The sequence below is a fragment of the Nicotiana attenuata genome, unplaced genomic scaffold (genome assembly GCF_001879085.1).
Source record: "Nicotiana attenuata strain UT unplaced genomic scaffold, NIATTr2, whole genome shotgun sequence".
Lineage (NCBI taxonomy): Eukaryota > Viridiplantae > Streptophyta > Magnoliopsida > Solanales > Solanaceae > Nicotiana > Nicotiana attenuata.
Window position 1 is genome coordinate 281,604 of NW_017670451.1, and position 16,551 is coordinate 298,154.

The following is a 16,551-nucleotide window of genomic DNA, read 5'->3' on the forward strand; positions in this document are numbered from 1 at the left end:
CATCTATAAATAGGGTTATGGTCCCCAAATCAGACGTAGGGTTCTTTTCTAATATCTCATCGGTGGAAAAGGGAGAGCCGTCTTTTGTGAAATTCCTACATCTTGATATGGAAGGCCACTGACCGCAAGACGAGCAATTTCAATCGTTCATATATATTCAAGTACGCTTCCGCATCTAATTTTCATTCTCGATGATTTGACATGATATTTCTTGGGTAAAATATGAAGGATTTCATCTTTAAAGTAATTTGGTTCTAACATATATATCTACATGCTCCTTCGCCTGTTTGGACGAGTCTTTCTCGACTTTGAAGTCGTCTGCGATTGAACAACCCTCGGGTATGAAGCTTTTCATGGGAGGCCTAAGAGAGGCTTCGTGAGCGGCTGCCTCGGGAGCAGCGGCCTCAGGAATAACCACATCGGGAGTGGCACTTCGGAAGCAGCCACTCCGGCATCTGTAGCCGGGTGGGAAGACGAAGAGGCAGCATGTTGAGGAACTGACTTGGAGGTTTTATCCATTAATATCTGAGAAAGCTTGAAGATTTAAAGAAAAGGTATGATGGTTTGAAGGAACAAGTTTGAAGGCTGAAAAAAAGAATCTGAAAACTTGAAGGTAGGATGAAGATCTGGGTAAGAACCTGAGAACAATTATAAAGATTTGAAGATCAAAGATGAAGTTATGAAGGTTTGAAAGAGTTGGTAATAGCTAGAAAATTCGAAGGTGGAAGCTTGATCGGAAAGTAGAAAAAGAGCAAAGGGTAGAAGCTTTTATAGGGGAGGTACGTGACGCCTCGCATTCGGAGGCGACCAGCCCATGGTTGACACGTGTCCGAAGTCAGAATGACATGACTGATGGGACGTTTTGGCTTCTTTGTCGTCTCGATTGTAACGTACGAAGGAAGGAACCGGGAAACATCTATTGTTTCTCATCGTTTCGGCAAACTCACTCTCTGAGAAACAAGTCTATATATGGGTAAAATGGGGGCTAATAAGCACCCCAATTTTTTGGTGGGGCAAACGAGGCAAGGACATAACTACATGAAATCGGAATCAAAGCTAAGAACCTCTCGTACTAAGGCTCGAACGAAGCGCTTACCACCGGAGCCATCGAGACAACACTCCCAAATCCAGTTCGAGCTCCAAGACTCCGAAAGCATTACCAAACGATTGCACACGACTAACGAAGGGCCGCGATATTCGCGCCCAACCGGATATCACGGCGTGAATCTCGGGCCGTATCGGCAGCAGATCAATGATTAACAAAAAAGGAGATTTTTTGAAACCCTCCTACTATATAAAGGGGGTAATTTTTATTTAATAAAGGTACTGTAGTACGCATATCAAGGCAATATAAACTTATTTTTTCTGCTTCTAAGTTATTCAAAAGTTCTTATTTTTGTTCATAGCTCTTCATATATATATATATATATTTAGCTCCGAATCGAGAGCAGAACAATTGCTAAGCTCAGACCCGGGCCCGAACTTAGCATCACAGCTGGTTTGGTTATTTATTTATCTTTAATTCGCTTGTCTAACGTTATTGATCACTTATATTGAGTTTATCCACATATCCTAAAAGCGCATATAAATTCAATTGTTATCCATTTTTAAGGGTAAACAAAATTCTTGAAGGAGGGGAAGATTGAATATTTAGTGGGACCAAAATGACTAAACTAGAAAACAAGAACCGATCGAGTGATTAATAGGTTTATTATTGTCATTCTTCTTGAAATAATTTGGCTCTGAAGTGCAATATTATAAAATACGGCTAAACCCAGTTAAAGTATCAAGATCAAACTGCAATCTTATATTAGATCAAACTGCAATCTTATATTAGGTTCGTGGCCTGATAAAGGATGTGTTTGGTGGGTTAGAGTCTTGTGTATGCTTAATTTTTTATTAAGACTGCAAATTCCTTTTGGAGTAAAGAGTATATTAATGTGAGAACTTTTCTAAGTTTTATGTCTGTTAAAGAAAATTATTTTGCATTTGTACTATGCTTATTTTTGTAGCTATTAGCTCAGAAAAATATAACATGTGTGTCCCCTTATGTAATTACAATGAAAAATCTTACTATCATTTATGCATTGATTCTCTGTATGGCTCTTGGAATTTATTCTTGATAATTTAATTTCCTTATTGCTTTTGCAGGAGAAAAGATTTAAAGAAGTTCCGAGAAAGTGAAATAATATTGAAATTTGAGCCAAATTCAAAAGTAAAAGATGACATGAAAGAAGATGATATGTGTATCTCACTGCGGATCTCCGATGTATCAAATGTGTATCCCTTGTGTATTCCATGTATGTCCACGTGTTACACACTGAGATGTATGAGATACATATGCCGTAAAGAAATTTTTAAATTCAAATTCAACAATGAATTTCGACCCCAAACCAGTCTATAGCACCTCCAATTTTTTTCAAACTTTGCATATTTCCTCATCTATGTGTTTTAAACGAAATCGAAGTATACCCATTGAGAAAAAAAAAATTATATAGGTTTTCTAAATGTTGTGTATCATTAGCAACGAATTTTGATTCCAACACAGTAATCACACCTTATTTATGTATTTTCGATAACTTCCAACCGTACCTATTAAAAAATAATTTTTTGACTAAATTTTTGAATTTTGTATATCATTAATAATTTTTTATTGGGAGGTAAATTAATATGAATTGTGAAACGTGGAAAATGATGCTTCTCCAATTTACTACTGAAGCCAAAACCAAATGCTAGAGCTAACTCCAATGAAAATGCATCCCATGCCATACGACTAGGTGGAGTGGCCACTACTTAGAAGTTTTAGGCTTCCATGGCTTTTTACAATATTGAAATTAAGAAAGTGTCTTTTTAGATCTCTTATATGTAAAAGACAAATTTTTTATGCGTAAAACTAGATTTCTCATATGTAAAAGAAAAATGGGGTCACAAAAATAGAAACACGTTTGCAATGGGCCACAAAACCAGTTGACCCTCTCTCTCTCTCTCGATAAAAGTTATATGAACTTCTTTCTTTTCTGCTCTAATTTAAGAGCACTCAATACATATAATCATGGGATTTTTACCTAACTATACTATATTAGAAATTTGTTCTCTATGTTTTATAGTTTTTAATAAGTATCTAATTTTTTCTGACAAAGTGTATATATTGCTCCTTAAAAGAGAAGCTCATTATTAGTGCCTTCAATTAAGGGATTCAGTTACATCTTTTTTTTTTTTCCCTCTCCTCTTCTCTCTCCTTTTTTTAAACATCAATATCCCTTATTCTAGGGCGAAATTCAAAAATAGCCAGATTTACCACTGGTCGTTGAAAAATAGCCAAGTTTCAAAAGTCATCGAAATTTAGCCACTTTAAATCTGAGCGAAAACACTGTTCAAAATCCGGAAAAATACGCCGGCAAATTTTACGGGAGTTCCAGCATAAGTATGCTTGAACTCCCGTGAACTCCCGTAAATTTTACGGGAGTTCCAGGATAACTATGCTGGAACTCCCGCAAATTTTACGGGAGTTCCAGCAAGTATAATTGTCCAGTATAATATACTGGAGTTTGGAGCACTGGTGCTCCANCAGGTCATTTGGACGTGGTTTGGTTGGGTTTTTGATCAAAAGCGGAATGCGGAAGAATTTAGAACCTTAGGCTTGAATTCAATGAGTTTTGGTGATTTTGATGTCGTTTGAGGTGTTTTGAAGATTGGTACAAGTTTGAATAAGGTTATGGGATATGTTTGTGCTTTTGGTTGAGGTCCCGGGAGCCTCGGGGTGATTTCGGATGGTTGACGGGGAGTTTAAAGATTTATTGCAGCTGCAGATTGTGCTGCTTCTGGTATTTCCACACCTGCGGATAGGGGATGTCACGACCCAAACCCCGATCCGGTACTGATGGTGCCTCTCGTGAAGCAAGGCCAGCCAACCAACCCATATCGCCTTTTCAAAATAGTTAAACATGAATAAGCAGTCTAAATATGATTTAATAATATTAATTAGCAGAAGTACAACCCAACACAGCCCTAATCGGGGTGTCACAAGTCACGAGCATCTATAAGAGTGTAAATACAACTACAAGGTCTAAAAATACACTGAATAGGAATAATGAACAGAGAGAGAAGCGGTGCTGCGAATGCTGGCAGTCACCTCGCTAAACTCCTATGGCTCTGCCTCCAATCAGCCAAAACCCGCTACCGGGTGAATAAATACCTGCATCTGCATACGAGGTGCAGGGAGTAATGTGAGTACTCCAACCCAGTAAGTAATAAGAGTAAATAAATACTGTGCAGTGGGAAACAATGAATCCACGTTCGCGTTAGGATCAATAAACACAACAGGCTTTCAAATCATAATACGAGTCAACATTCCCTTTTAAAACCCAACTTTTAGTAAAAATCATTTTTTTGAAATGCTTCCAGCAGTTTCAGTAGGGGTTCAATACCATTTAAAATAATAATAGAGATTAAAGCAATAATCGGCCCCTTGGGTAAAGCATAGTTCGTAAAACAGCCCCTTGGGCAAAACAGTAATCATAAATACTTCATAACTTGAAAATCTCGGTGGAAATAACCAAATGCCAAATCAGTGATTAATTTCTGAACATCTCATAGCCCCAGTTTAAATAAAAGTTGTTTTAAAACATTTGTTCAACTTTCCGACAGAGGCTCAATATAAAGATGAGTGAAAACAGTCAATCAATCAACGTATTCGATAGAAACTCACTTTAAAGAGAAGTGAAATCAATAAGTTCATAAACAGACCTCTCAGGCAAACATCACTCATATGCATGTCTATATCTATCGCCCCTCGGGCTAGCCTCTCTGTCACTCGTGACTCAACTCTTACCAATCAGTGCTCACATAAATGACATGACGGACCAATTCCAAATTTCAGAATCGAAATTCGACCCCAATATAAATAAAGTCATTTCNACAGGAGTTAGCAAAGTATACTGGTCCAGCATAATATGCTGGAGTTCGTACACAAATGCACCAGAACTCCCGTATATTATACTGGACCGGTCCCTGTTGCAGCAAAATAGTGGCTATTTTTCATTGACTTGATAAACGCTGGCTATTTTTCATTGACCGGTGTGAAAACTGGCTATACCATGATATTTTAACCTTATTCTACGGTCAGAATCTCCATATTCTCTCTTCCCACCATTGCTGACAGCTTTATATTATTAAAAAATCGTCAATTGCATCGTTCTTTTGATGGGAGACTGGACAACATTAAAAATAAAGAAATATTTAGAAATTGTATGATAACTGTATCATAATTGTATTTGAATGTAGGGAGAATTATTGAAAATGGTGGTGGGTGTCGTGTAACTGACGAGCTAAAATTAAGGGATCTTGAATTTTTTTTCTTGTTTATAATTTTATATATAACTTATAAATATAAATATACAAAGTATGATAAATAGATCTCTGTTATAGTATAGCTAGATAAAAATCTCTATAATCATCCCTATGTGCATTGCCTTTTGGGCAGGTCATAGTCCAATTTAATGCATCGGAAAAAGAGTAGTTTTATTGGGTGCCTCACACAACTTACATTAGTTGTGTGAGGCTCCTTCTTGTCGCACAAATTTGTAGACCCCAATCTTACACTTCTAGGTCCACAAAAATCTGGGTCCACAAAAATGTAAGATAAAAAAGGTGCCTCATACAACTAGTATCAGTTATATGAGATACAAAATAAAATTTCCATCGAAAAATTAGAAGAAACTTTTTGTCGTTTAAGATGCGACTCTTCACGTCATTTTTCTGGTGAATACACCAAATTATATGCTACAAGTTTATGAAACCAGAAGAGGTCTTCTTTATAAGGGTGAGTTATATGTCAACTTTTTCACTCACACCCCAAGAAAATCTCGGCCAACTTTTTCACTCACCATCAGCAAAATCAAACCTTGCCTTACGTAAAATTGCCAAAATACAATTAAACTCTAAATTTGAAATCACTGCTTGTATATCAGCATTGGCCATGATTTACAAGAACATTCCGTAGGGAATACTAGAAAGGACTAAATGACGTGGATGAAGATCCTATGAATAACATCACGGAATTAAAGGTGTTTTTCTCCAAGTGAAGGCTTATTAAGAGAAGCTAAGAAAAAATAAAAAGAAAAAAAGAAAGATATTTCTTTTTAAATTACAGTTGGGACCTTAGCGCATGTTTGATTTTGTTGTTCAAGTATATTTTTGTTGTTCAAGTATATAATGATAAAGCTCGATAATCTTTCATGAGCCATAGAGCTGGGACCAAGTCTACTTCGACACTCAATTTTAGTTCTCCTTACGAGCAACCTTTGCATGTTTGTCAAAGTTGAATCCCGCGGCAATAAGTCTAGCAAAAACATTTACATGAATGAATTTGCTAAAATCTGGAATTCCTTTGATTTTGTAAGCTATATCGATGGAGAAAAAAGAAAATAGGAAGAAATACACCACATTGTTTATCACTAAATTGCAACCCACCAAATCGATTGGAACATGAAGATTGCAATATTAAACCTTTGCACTATAAGGTAAACGTCCATAGTTACAACATGACAGTAAGGTAGGAGAGAGGACATTTTCCCTTTACAGAGCTATACAGTGCGTCAGCTGCAAACAGAAACACCTCTCCCGACCCACCCCCTAAAACTCGCACCCCCTCCAGTGGGAAAGGAAAGCTCAAGCCAAGAAAGCTGCACTGTATGCTATCCCATAAGGAGACATTGCGAGGATGTGATTCACCAAGCTTCTCCTATATACATGTGTCTGTCTGTACACTTGACCTTCGACAAAAGGCCGAGAAAGGTGTTATGTACATGTATATATCTCGGGGTTCTCACAGGAATCATGTGTTATATAAGCAACCTATTCCCTCGACTGTTGCATAAGCTCAAACCACTGCATGAAGGAAACCAAGATCATGATCATTACTCACGTTGTCAAACAATAATCAGAAATTGTAAAAGAAATCTCAAAATGAAAGGAAGTGCTTCAATATTGTATTACAGTCACCTGTCTTAACAAATCAGCAAGCGTCCTAGGAAGTGCTTCAATGTTTTTGAGCACGACATAGTATGGGAATGGGAACGAATCCAAATACTTTGTAAGCTTAACTTCTCCACCCTGAAAGGTCGCTTCCTGGAAAAGGGTCAAAGAACCAATCACGCTGGAGAACTTTTCTTATTTCAAAAACCATGAAACAAACAAGATCAAGGACCTAATGAAAAAAAAAAACAAGTGGTTACCTCAAGGTCCAATATGGATTTCTGTAGGCTATCCACCACAAGAAACGCGACCATTCGCTTTTTGCTCATGAGATCTCTGACATAGCGTTTCATGTTCTCCTAGAGTAAAAGTAAAATAAAATGAGTATAAGAAAGATAGCAACTTCACCGACACTCGAGCAAAGAAATTTACCTTCTCGTGAAACCAGCCGTCAGCTATTATCAAAACGAGCTGCTCTAGCGGATTGTGCCCAGATGGTAGCCGTGCATTAACAGCAGCGGCGTCGAGCATGTCATTCAAGTACTTCAAAAGATCAACCATGGGTTCCTCTGCTATTGTGTTTTCTTGCTTAAAGGACAAACTAGAGATCATCTGTATATAAGGAAAACATCAGAATATATCGCTCAACTTTCATCAAAATAACTCAAACAATAGCTGGGACAAATGGTAGAAGCATGTGTGTGAATATAGACGAACCTTAATACCAGCCTCTCCAGTGAATGACTGATCAAAATCATGCAATATGCGAATGTTTCCCTTCTTACCAAAGCTGGCAACTGACAGCTGCCCTATTTCTAACTGAGACATTGCACGGCAAACAGTCACCAATGCTTCAATGGCTAAATGTCCACAACCACTCTCAGACATGCTGCGGGAGTCATCCACAGCAATAACCACTTGGTAGTTCCGTTTGTTAGGCCGAGTTCTCCTTAGCCATATCTTATCTTTACGGTAATGACTTGCTATGTATGGAATTACCTGGCAATAGATAGTACAAGATTAGAATATTATTCCTTCCAATAAAAAGGAAAAATGAATAACTAAAGATTACCTTCTTCATGTTAATTCTTTTCCCGGTCTTGTAATCTCCCTGGAGCTTGCTAGCTAAAGTCGGTTCCATTACCAAACGCAACTGTTCAGCCAACTCCTGGGACAACCTCGTAGTGCGAAGTTCATAATTTTTCCAGAGAGTTGCAGCATTCTTTCTCATCTCATCGGATACCTCTTCAAGGTTACGGGCCTTGCCTAGGTCGTCATCATCTACCGAGAGCTCGCTAAGCCGATTTATGTCCTCCACCAAAAAGGTCCTCTTCACTGAGACCAAACTCTGAGACAAACTAGTGACACCAGTATCATCTCTAGCATCAACTTCTGATGGTGATTCAGGTTGCTCCTCAGTGTCCATTATCTCTGATTGCTTGCCCTTGTCATTGCAGAAACTTAAAGCGGAATTACTAATAGTATGTGCTTCAGACAGCTGCCTCTCAATCTCCATTTCAGAAATGTCATCTTTTCTCTCTGTAGTTGCATTTTCCCCTTCCAGATCATTTCCATGTACATTTTTGTCTACTTGATCAGCAGTTGCTGGCCCAAGCGCTTGAGCTGTTCCCTTTTCAAATTCAGCAGTATATGAATATTCATTTGCATTTTCAGCAGCCATATCATCTGGAGCTTCGCTCTCCTGTAGGTCAAGTGAGACTTTGACTCTATCTTTCCATCCCTCGAGGGCATCACCCACACTACGACAAGGATTGGGCTGAATCCGTTGATGCGATGAATCAGCTGGAGGTAAAGGATTTTCAGGTTGATCACTGCCCAGCTTTTGGCCATTTGAAGAATCAGAAGCCATGATTTCAACCATAGAGGCATCAGGCAAACCTCTCATGGGAGCAAGGTCATGTTGAGGCCCACCAACATCAGATCCCTTCGCTTCAGGAGCTGCATCTTTCAAATTTGCTTGATTATATTCACCTCTAGGCTCAGATGCAGACACAGCAGTTGGGACATTATCACCCACAGAATGAGAAGTGTCCGACTGCAGGATCTTTCTATTTTGTTCTGCTGGTTCCTTTTTCGTGTCATCTGCATGATCACCTTCTTCATCAGCTCCTCCAGGATTTTCATCCAAATGCTCAGGGTCCGCCTCATCAAAAGTTGCATCTGAATCAGCTGTTTCACCCCCCTCATTCTTTTCCTCAGCAGGGTCACCTTGCTGGTTTAAATCATCTTCCACCATTGGTTCAGCAATCTCTGGTTCATCCATATTACAATCCTCTTCAGGACCTTGATCATGTTCGTCAGGCTTCAATCCAGTAGGATCTGCATATGCATCCTCTTTGTCCATATTTATGTCTTCCATCCCTTCGCAAGTTTCATCATTGCCATTTTCATCAGCTTGCTCCTCTAATATGTCGGGATTGAGTTCTCCTGCTTCATCAGCAGCTTCATCAGCATCATCTTTTGCTCGAAGCTCTCTGTTGATACCGCTGTCTTTTACTGATGGACCACTCTCATACTTTTCATCCATGGTACTGGGATTATCATCACCCTTGTCCCATAGTTTCTCATCAGCTACTTCACCCCGATCACCAGTCTCCCCCATAGCAGATTCCAGTTCTTCATTTTCTTCATTGCCTTCATCATCCGCAGAATCCTCACTTACACTATAGGTATCAGCAGCAAAATCTTGCTCCATCTCAATTCCTTTGTCAGTTTTACTTGGAGCCTCACCAAGAGTACTTTCTTCATCTCTCTACAAAAGCAGAACCAAGACGGTGTGATCCATACCATTGCTTTTATTGTAAATAAAGAGAAACAGATTGGAAAAAAGGGAGAAAAATGAAAGCAAGAGATAATTGGTATGCTTGTCATTTCTTACATCAGCGGAAGTGCCAATAAGCTGATCTTCATCATTTATCTGGTCGCTGACATCGTTCATTCCACTACCCTCACCCATACCTGTTCCACTTTGATCTTGAACTAAATCCTGGCTGGCATCATTTGTGTCCTCTTCTTTTGTACCAAAGCCTTTAGCAAACAGCGAAGTAAAAACGTTTGCCAGCACATGGGTCATCATAGATAGCTGTCAAAATCATTGAGAAAAGTTTACAAATAATGATTTGCGAAGCAAAGTACATATCAAAACAAAAGTAGGCTTGCAGATACAGTCTTTGCTAATGTCTTCTAGTCCAGAAAAGTGTCTGAACCAGAATGCGTAAAACTGATTTTATTAGTAAACTAGTCCAGCTGCTTAATTGGATGTGCGTGTTCTTGATAAATAATCCAGTCCCACTTGGTGAAAGTCAACCTAGCTATCTTACATAACAGAGGAACTCCCCATTTCAAAAAGTCCTTTTGCTCTACACTGATATGCTAAGTTCTCATAAACATAGGATATATATATATATATATATATATATATATAGTAACACATTCTTACTACCTGCACACGGTACCATTGATACTTTATTACCTTGTAAGTTATAACCGATTGAAATCCTTATAAAGGTTGATCTGAATGGATGACAATATTATTCTCTCTTTTTGAGGCATACCAGACTCCGAAACTAACACCAATTGGATAACACTAAGACAGAATAGACATATCTTTCTTTCCTATGTAGTAGTTTAAGCTTTAGATACTCATGTCTACTTTGAACTCATTCTCAATAACACATATACCCATATTACCTCCTAATTCTTTTATTGGCATATAAGTATTTTAAGAAAGGTTGAGGCTTTTATAGAAGAAGAAACTCAACGAAATAATATACAAAGCAGCCCTAATTAAAGCAAGAGGATGAATCTTCTGATAGATTCAGATCTTTAGTATTTTTCTTATTTCTTTTATCAGTACCCACTCACAAGGATTTCTTAAAGAAAAAGGAGAAGTGCACACCCTCAGATTATTGCAGTTTAACAAATCCCTGCTCTTGACTGCATCTAATCCAACATCAACATTGATTGAACACCCCTACATGAACCAGTCAATCTGGCCATGAAGTTCCTAATTCAACCAGGCTACCAAATTACTCTTTTTTAAGTGAGGTAAAAAAATAACTCTAGTAAAGGAAGAGAAAAAGGAAGGGGGGTTTTTTTTCTTTTTTTTTTTTTTAGGGGGGGGGGGCTATGGGAGGAAAATTGATCGGAAGAAACAGCCCACATATGTAACAAGCAAACATATAAGCACACATCAAGCAGATAACCAAGAACAAGGACAGGCCTCTGCAAAGAACACTATCATCCTATGCATGACAAGAAAATCATGCAGAAGACCATCATATAAGGCAAACATAACATCAAAGAATGAATAAAGATTTTTCTAAAAGGGTGCTATGGGAAGAAAATTCGGAAGAACCACACCATGTATTGACATTAAGCACAAAACAAAGAGAACCAGAACCAGGACGGGACAATCAGGCAAAACTTACCATTCTATGCATGATAAGAAAATCATGCAGAAGACCATCGCCAAAGGCAATGATCACATCCAACAATGAATACAGATTTTCTATGTGTGCCCTGACAACCGAATAGGAACTCGCATTTCCAGTGCTGTAATAGTTCAATAACTCTCCCTGAATAAAAATGAGAGAATCAGAATTGGAAGCTGGTATTCGTACCTGACATAGAGTGAATAAGATCATATATTACTTACCCCAAGATGAATAGTCTTCACCATTTGATCACTAAGGTCTGATTGTAGATGCCTTGTTGCTGACTCGAGGAGAATTTTCCATGCATTGATATTCTCTTCATCAGGAGGAACACGACCATTCGTCAAAGGCACAAGACCATTCAAAGTGTTCATGATAGCTCTATATGTATTCTCCAAGGTGTTATAAAATTCAGCTTGAAGTCCAGTGATATCTCCCGTATATTGGATGGAATCTTGGGCCCTATCTTCAAATGTGTTTCTTGCTTTAAATTGATTATGTATGAAGTTGGTCTGAAAGGTTAAAAGTTCCGGTCATTGGAAAACGTTGTGCAGCAAGTAATATATGTAACTTTAATCTAAATATCAACATTAAACACTTAAGAATTATTTGATGACTTGTCAGCAAAATCAGTTTATGATTCTCCAACTGTTTAGAAGTTACTGTCAGTAAAGCATAGAGCATTGTGAGACCTTGTCAAATATCTCCTCAAAGTGCCCAAGCAGGATATCCTTAACAGCTGCTCCAGCTCCATCTCGCCGATGGAAAGCACGATAGTCAACCTCAAATTCTTTGACTAAATCAAAATTCTTATATACCAACTGCTCCATGTGCTTCGTGATGGCAATAGGATGCAATGCATTTTCTTCCGTGCTTCTAACTCCATGAAAGCCAATAAGATGACCATCCAACAAATCCTGCCATATATTCCCATAACTAGTTAGTGCAACTGACATCTGTACAGCATGCCCGAGTGTATTAAGAACCAGACTGGACAGAAATCTGTTTTACAAGGGACAAATAAAAGAGTCTGAAACCTTAGATTCCTTAACAACGGGCAAGTGTTTCTCAATGAAAAGGCGAATCTGCATTGTGCTGTCTTTAACACTTGAACAAGTATTCAAATGGCTATCTTCAACAGTTTGTACAAACAAGCGCTCTTCATACAACATGCCATACAAATTATCAAAAAGTTGCTGCAAAATTAAAATTAAACTGTTAATTACCCATCAAAATAAGAAGAGAGAGGGAATTTAAACTCAGACAAACAAGTTAGCGTACCTTCTGTTGCCATAGACACTCATATATGCTGTACTGATTTTTGGCAAATGACCGATCACTTCTCACATTTGTGAAAGGGATATCACCAGTAGTTAAGGTTGCTAAAGGCAATAACAATTCTTTCAAACATTTGAGTCGCTGAGAAAAAGCATAAGCAACCTCCCGCTGCTCTTGTTGAATGCTAGTGAGGTGGTCAATGTAAGATCCTGACTTGTTAACCTGCATTACAAGATAGTGAGACTACAACGAAGAATAAGGTACAAATGCTAAAACAAAAATAACTCAAAGCAAACAAATAACAAAAGGAGCACGTAAATTATAAGAAGGGAATGTTTTACATGGGGTTTTACATGGGGTTTTACATGGGATTTGACATCATTAAATTCAACAACAGCTCAGTCCAAATTAGCTGTAATCAGCTTTAAGAATATGCTGCATCCATTACACACTATTTAGGTACTTCAGCAGTCAGGATTCATCATAGTTAGATATTTTGTGTATGTTGGCTTCAACCTATCACAACTATCCTCCTTTATTCAACCAAGATAGTAGAATTGAAATGAAAGTCTCATTTTTTGAGTAACATCTTAACTATGTTACCTGCTCAAGAGTAAAATCCTTATGGAAACTCAGGCAAATTTGCTGCAAAACATGCACCGAGTTTATGCTCTTAAAATAGTACAGGTTGGCTGTTTTCCATTTGGTTTCCAAACTCTCATCTAGTAAACTCTGCAGCTGTCTGCCACTAACTTCAGAATCTCTAGAGGCTGGTAGACCTTGTGTTAGCAGGAGATGTTGAACATCATAAGATGGCTGGAGGAACCAGCACATTAATATATTGACTCTCCATTGCTCCTGTACACAATGAAAAGGATATCAGAACAAGATCTAGAAGAGATCAAAAGCTCGAAATGAAAATTTACAACAAAGAAAAATTTCAGTCGAAATGAAAACTTGGATGATCCTGTTCAAGTAAGGTCATGAAAAAAAAGGACTTGGATGAAGAAATGATGGCGAATAAGGACAGGAACATTTCGGAAGACCATGGACCAAATTATATTTACCTCCATAAACAAGGCTCTGTGCTTTGATAGACCACAGCTATCCAACAGCTTCAGAAGATCTGAGAATACTCTTCTCTTCCCCATTTTCTTGCTTGCATCCGCCCAAACATCTACGCAGTCAATAATAGTACTACATATTTTGTCAATTGTTTGCCTGAGTTGCTTCCACTCATCCAGGTATAACAGGCATGAGGACTTGAAGCACTGACCATCCCTGATTACACCTGCAACCCCTGGATTTATTTTGAAGTATGCAACTTTCAGAATCTTCAACAAAAGGAAATAGGGAATGCTATGCCTGAACCAACACACTTAAGGAAAAGAAGAGAATAAACCTTCTATGATCCTAGACAGATCAGTATCTCTTGATACGTCGAGGTGCAAACCTTGTACGACATTCTCTACTTTCTTCCACCAATCAGAAAACCATGAAGGGCTGTTGTTGAAAAGAAGGAAGTTAATAAGACTCAATGAAACTAATTAATAGACATCAATACGGAGTCAAGACCACCTGTCCACTTCTGACTGCTTCTGATCGAGGACAATATTTAGAAGACCCCTGCTCCTTTCAAAAGAATCAACCAAGAGACTAGGATCATTACTTTGAGGGTGTATCCCACTTTCTGTTGCTTCTTGGTTGATAAAAAGCATAACAGGTTGCTGAAGCAGGTCCTACATAAATAAAGCAAAATGCATGAGAAATATTTACATAAGACTAGTTATTTAATTGGCAACCATACCACAGGTAGTTGCTTTATAATGTTGAGATAATTTGATTTGGCAATTGTATTCCATGTACACAAGCTCAAAAATAAAATTAAAAAAATTAAATACCCAAAAAAAATGTTAGCAAGAAATAGTTAGAAAGTTAAGTTTAGTTGCATAGCGGCGTAGCAGAAAATTGACATCATAGTCTACCACAAAAGTAGATTCTAAAGTGCAAGATAGTGAAGTACAAAATCTGAGTAATGGGTGCTTAATTGAATGTACAAGTAGAAAGTGGAAAAGAGAGGCAATAAGAACAGAACGGAACACCTGAGTTAAGTGTTAACTACTAAATTTTCATGACACAATAGGAAATCCTCAGGCAAAGCTATCTAAACTCAAGCCAGAAGGACACGCCTAACACAGGTTTATTCTAGTCCCAATAGTGAAGCAACAAATGTAGAGACAACTCCCATATCAACAATTCAACTTTAAGATGAGTCAATAAAAAATAGTACGACTCACAGTGTATTTCTGCATGATCTTTCTGAGCTTCTGCCTGGTTCTCCTGGAGCTTTCTATGCTCAAGTAATCTTCAAGGCGTTCCCATCTGCATAGCTTAACAAGCTCATTGACCTCTTCCTCAATCTTCCTTCTTTTAGTTCCAATGTGCTCCAAAATCCTTGCCCAAGAGAAAGACAGAGGAAAAGTTAGAGAAACAAGAAATATCACTTTAACTAGACATGATAGAAAAGAGCTTTAAGTGTAATATCAAGTTTCCTAATGCGGCAGTAGAGAACTCACATTGGCAAGAATTGAGCATAGAAGCCAAAGGTATTGTAGAGGATTTTAATAGTTTCCTCCAGATGAAGGCTGCACAATGTTTACCCAATCAGCATTTTCAACTCTTCATATACAGAAAAGTACACAGCTTGTGCATGATAACCATGTTTCATCGTACCATATATCAGCTTGAAATTACAGAATTTAAGCACACTCAAATACATGGAACAAAACAAATTTCTCTACCTCGAATAGGTTCCATTCCTTAAACCAGTACTAATATGCCCATGAAAAGCCAGCAGGAGCTGAAGGCGCTTCTTAAACTCACCGATGCTGGACATCTCAGTAAACTCCTTCAGGCTGAATGTTTGACAAGTATTAGCTAAGAAAAGGTAATGAATTTTGAGATAAAACTAAGAGAGTACATGCCTTCTAATTGTAGATAGGTTGTATTCATCAGTCTCACCACACTGCCCACGTCGAAGGACTGAATATAGTGGGAACCACAACTGCAGTTTGAGGGTTAAAATCAACATATTGTCCACGGAAAAAGTAATCCAACAATCTCAACTGCAAATACTGCAATTTGATAACACCCAGAAGACTCTGCAACTGTGGGAAGAATTAAGAAACGTAGATGCACAGATAAAGAGATCATAAGCCCACCAAAAGGTTTACTATAGATGAAGTTCACTTGCCTACAAGCACCGTGATGTGCTCTGACCTAACGGTTAGGTTATATATACATATATTTATTTTGTTTGTTTGGCAACCTACCAGCCTCGAACTCTTGACCTAGTGGCAAGAAGAGGACTCTCTCAACCACTATGAACAAGAATGGCCAGTAAACCTAACCGGTTAGGTTAAAATCAGATGTGTTTAAGCCACCAAACTTAAATAAGGAGGTCTTTCTGATAACTACTGACACTGCACAAGACAATCAAAAATAAAAGAGAACAAAGTGGATTCCATTTGCCTTCAAAGACTTGGGAGAAATAATTTCTTAATAGATACCAATACAGAAACTTCAGAAAATCAAAATTCCCTCTTTGAGTTGGTGAGGTTGCTATAGGTCTTGATTTTCAACAACCTAAACACTTCATATTCAAGCCAGTTCTTTTTTCAGATAAAGACAGCGCCCGGGCCCAAACTTGCGTGCACCTCCACTAATTTTTCCAAAAACCTGCTACCTCCCACCAGCACAGATTACCGGGTAACTCTGTCCACCAAGTTAGTTTCTAAAAAGGGGGGGGGGGGGGGTGGGGGGGGGGTGATCGACGGGCGGA

The 16,551-nt window shown here is 38.2% G+C and overlaps 1 protein-coding gene across 2 annotated transcripts in view; it reads right to left on the reverse strand.

Moving 5' to 3' along the window:
• Positions 1-6,426: 6,426 nt before the first annotated feature.
• LOC109239604 (midasin) overlaps positions 6,427-16,551 on the reverse strand; it is a 62,366-nt gene continuing 52,241 nt past the window's right edge. For both annotated transcript variants that reach the window (XM_019406190.1, XM_019406189.1), the window contains exons 58-77: positions 15,695-15,774; positions 15,512-15,625; positions 15,287-15,355; positions 15,008-15,164; positions 14,289-14,449; positions 14,113-14,213; positions 13,778-14,010; positions 13,314-13,568; positions 12,714-12,932; positions 12,470-12,628; positions 12,125-12,349; positions 11,654-11,944; positions 11,427-11,573; positions 9,875-10,078; positions 8,048-9,748; positions 7,693-7,974; positions 7,408-7,587; positions 7,236-7,334; positions 7,003-7,128; positions 6,427-6,888 (exon numbers count right to left, since the gene is read on the reverse strand). In XM_019406190.1, coding sequence (XP_019261735.1) covers positions 6,856-6,888; positions 7,003-7,128; positions 7,236-7,334; positions 7,408-7,587; positions 7,693-7,974; positions 8,048-9,748; positions 9,875-10,078; positions 11,427-11,573; positions 11,654-11,944; positions 12,125-12,349; positions 12,470-12,628; positions 12,714-12,932; positions 13,314-13,568; positions 13,778-14,010; positions 14,113-14,213; positions 14,289-14,449; positions 15,008-15,164; positions 15,287-15,355; positions 15,512-15,625; positions 15,695-15,774 — 4,836 coding nt within the window. In that variant the 3' untranslated portion in view covers positions 6,427-6,855. The remainder of the gene's footprint in view (positions 6,889-7,002; positions 7,129-7,235; positions 7,335-7,407; positions 7,588-7,692; positions 7,975-8,047; positions 9,749-9,874; positions 10,079-11,426; positions 11,574-11,653; positions 11,945-12,124; positions 12,350-12,469; positions 12,629-12,713; positions 12,933-13,313; positions 13,569-13,777; positions 14,011-14,112; positions 14,214-14,288; positions 14,450-15,007; positions 15,165-15,286; positions 15,356-15,511; positions 15,626-15,694; positions 15,775-16,551) is intronic.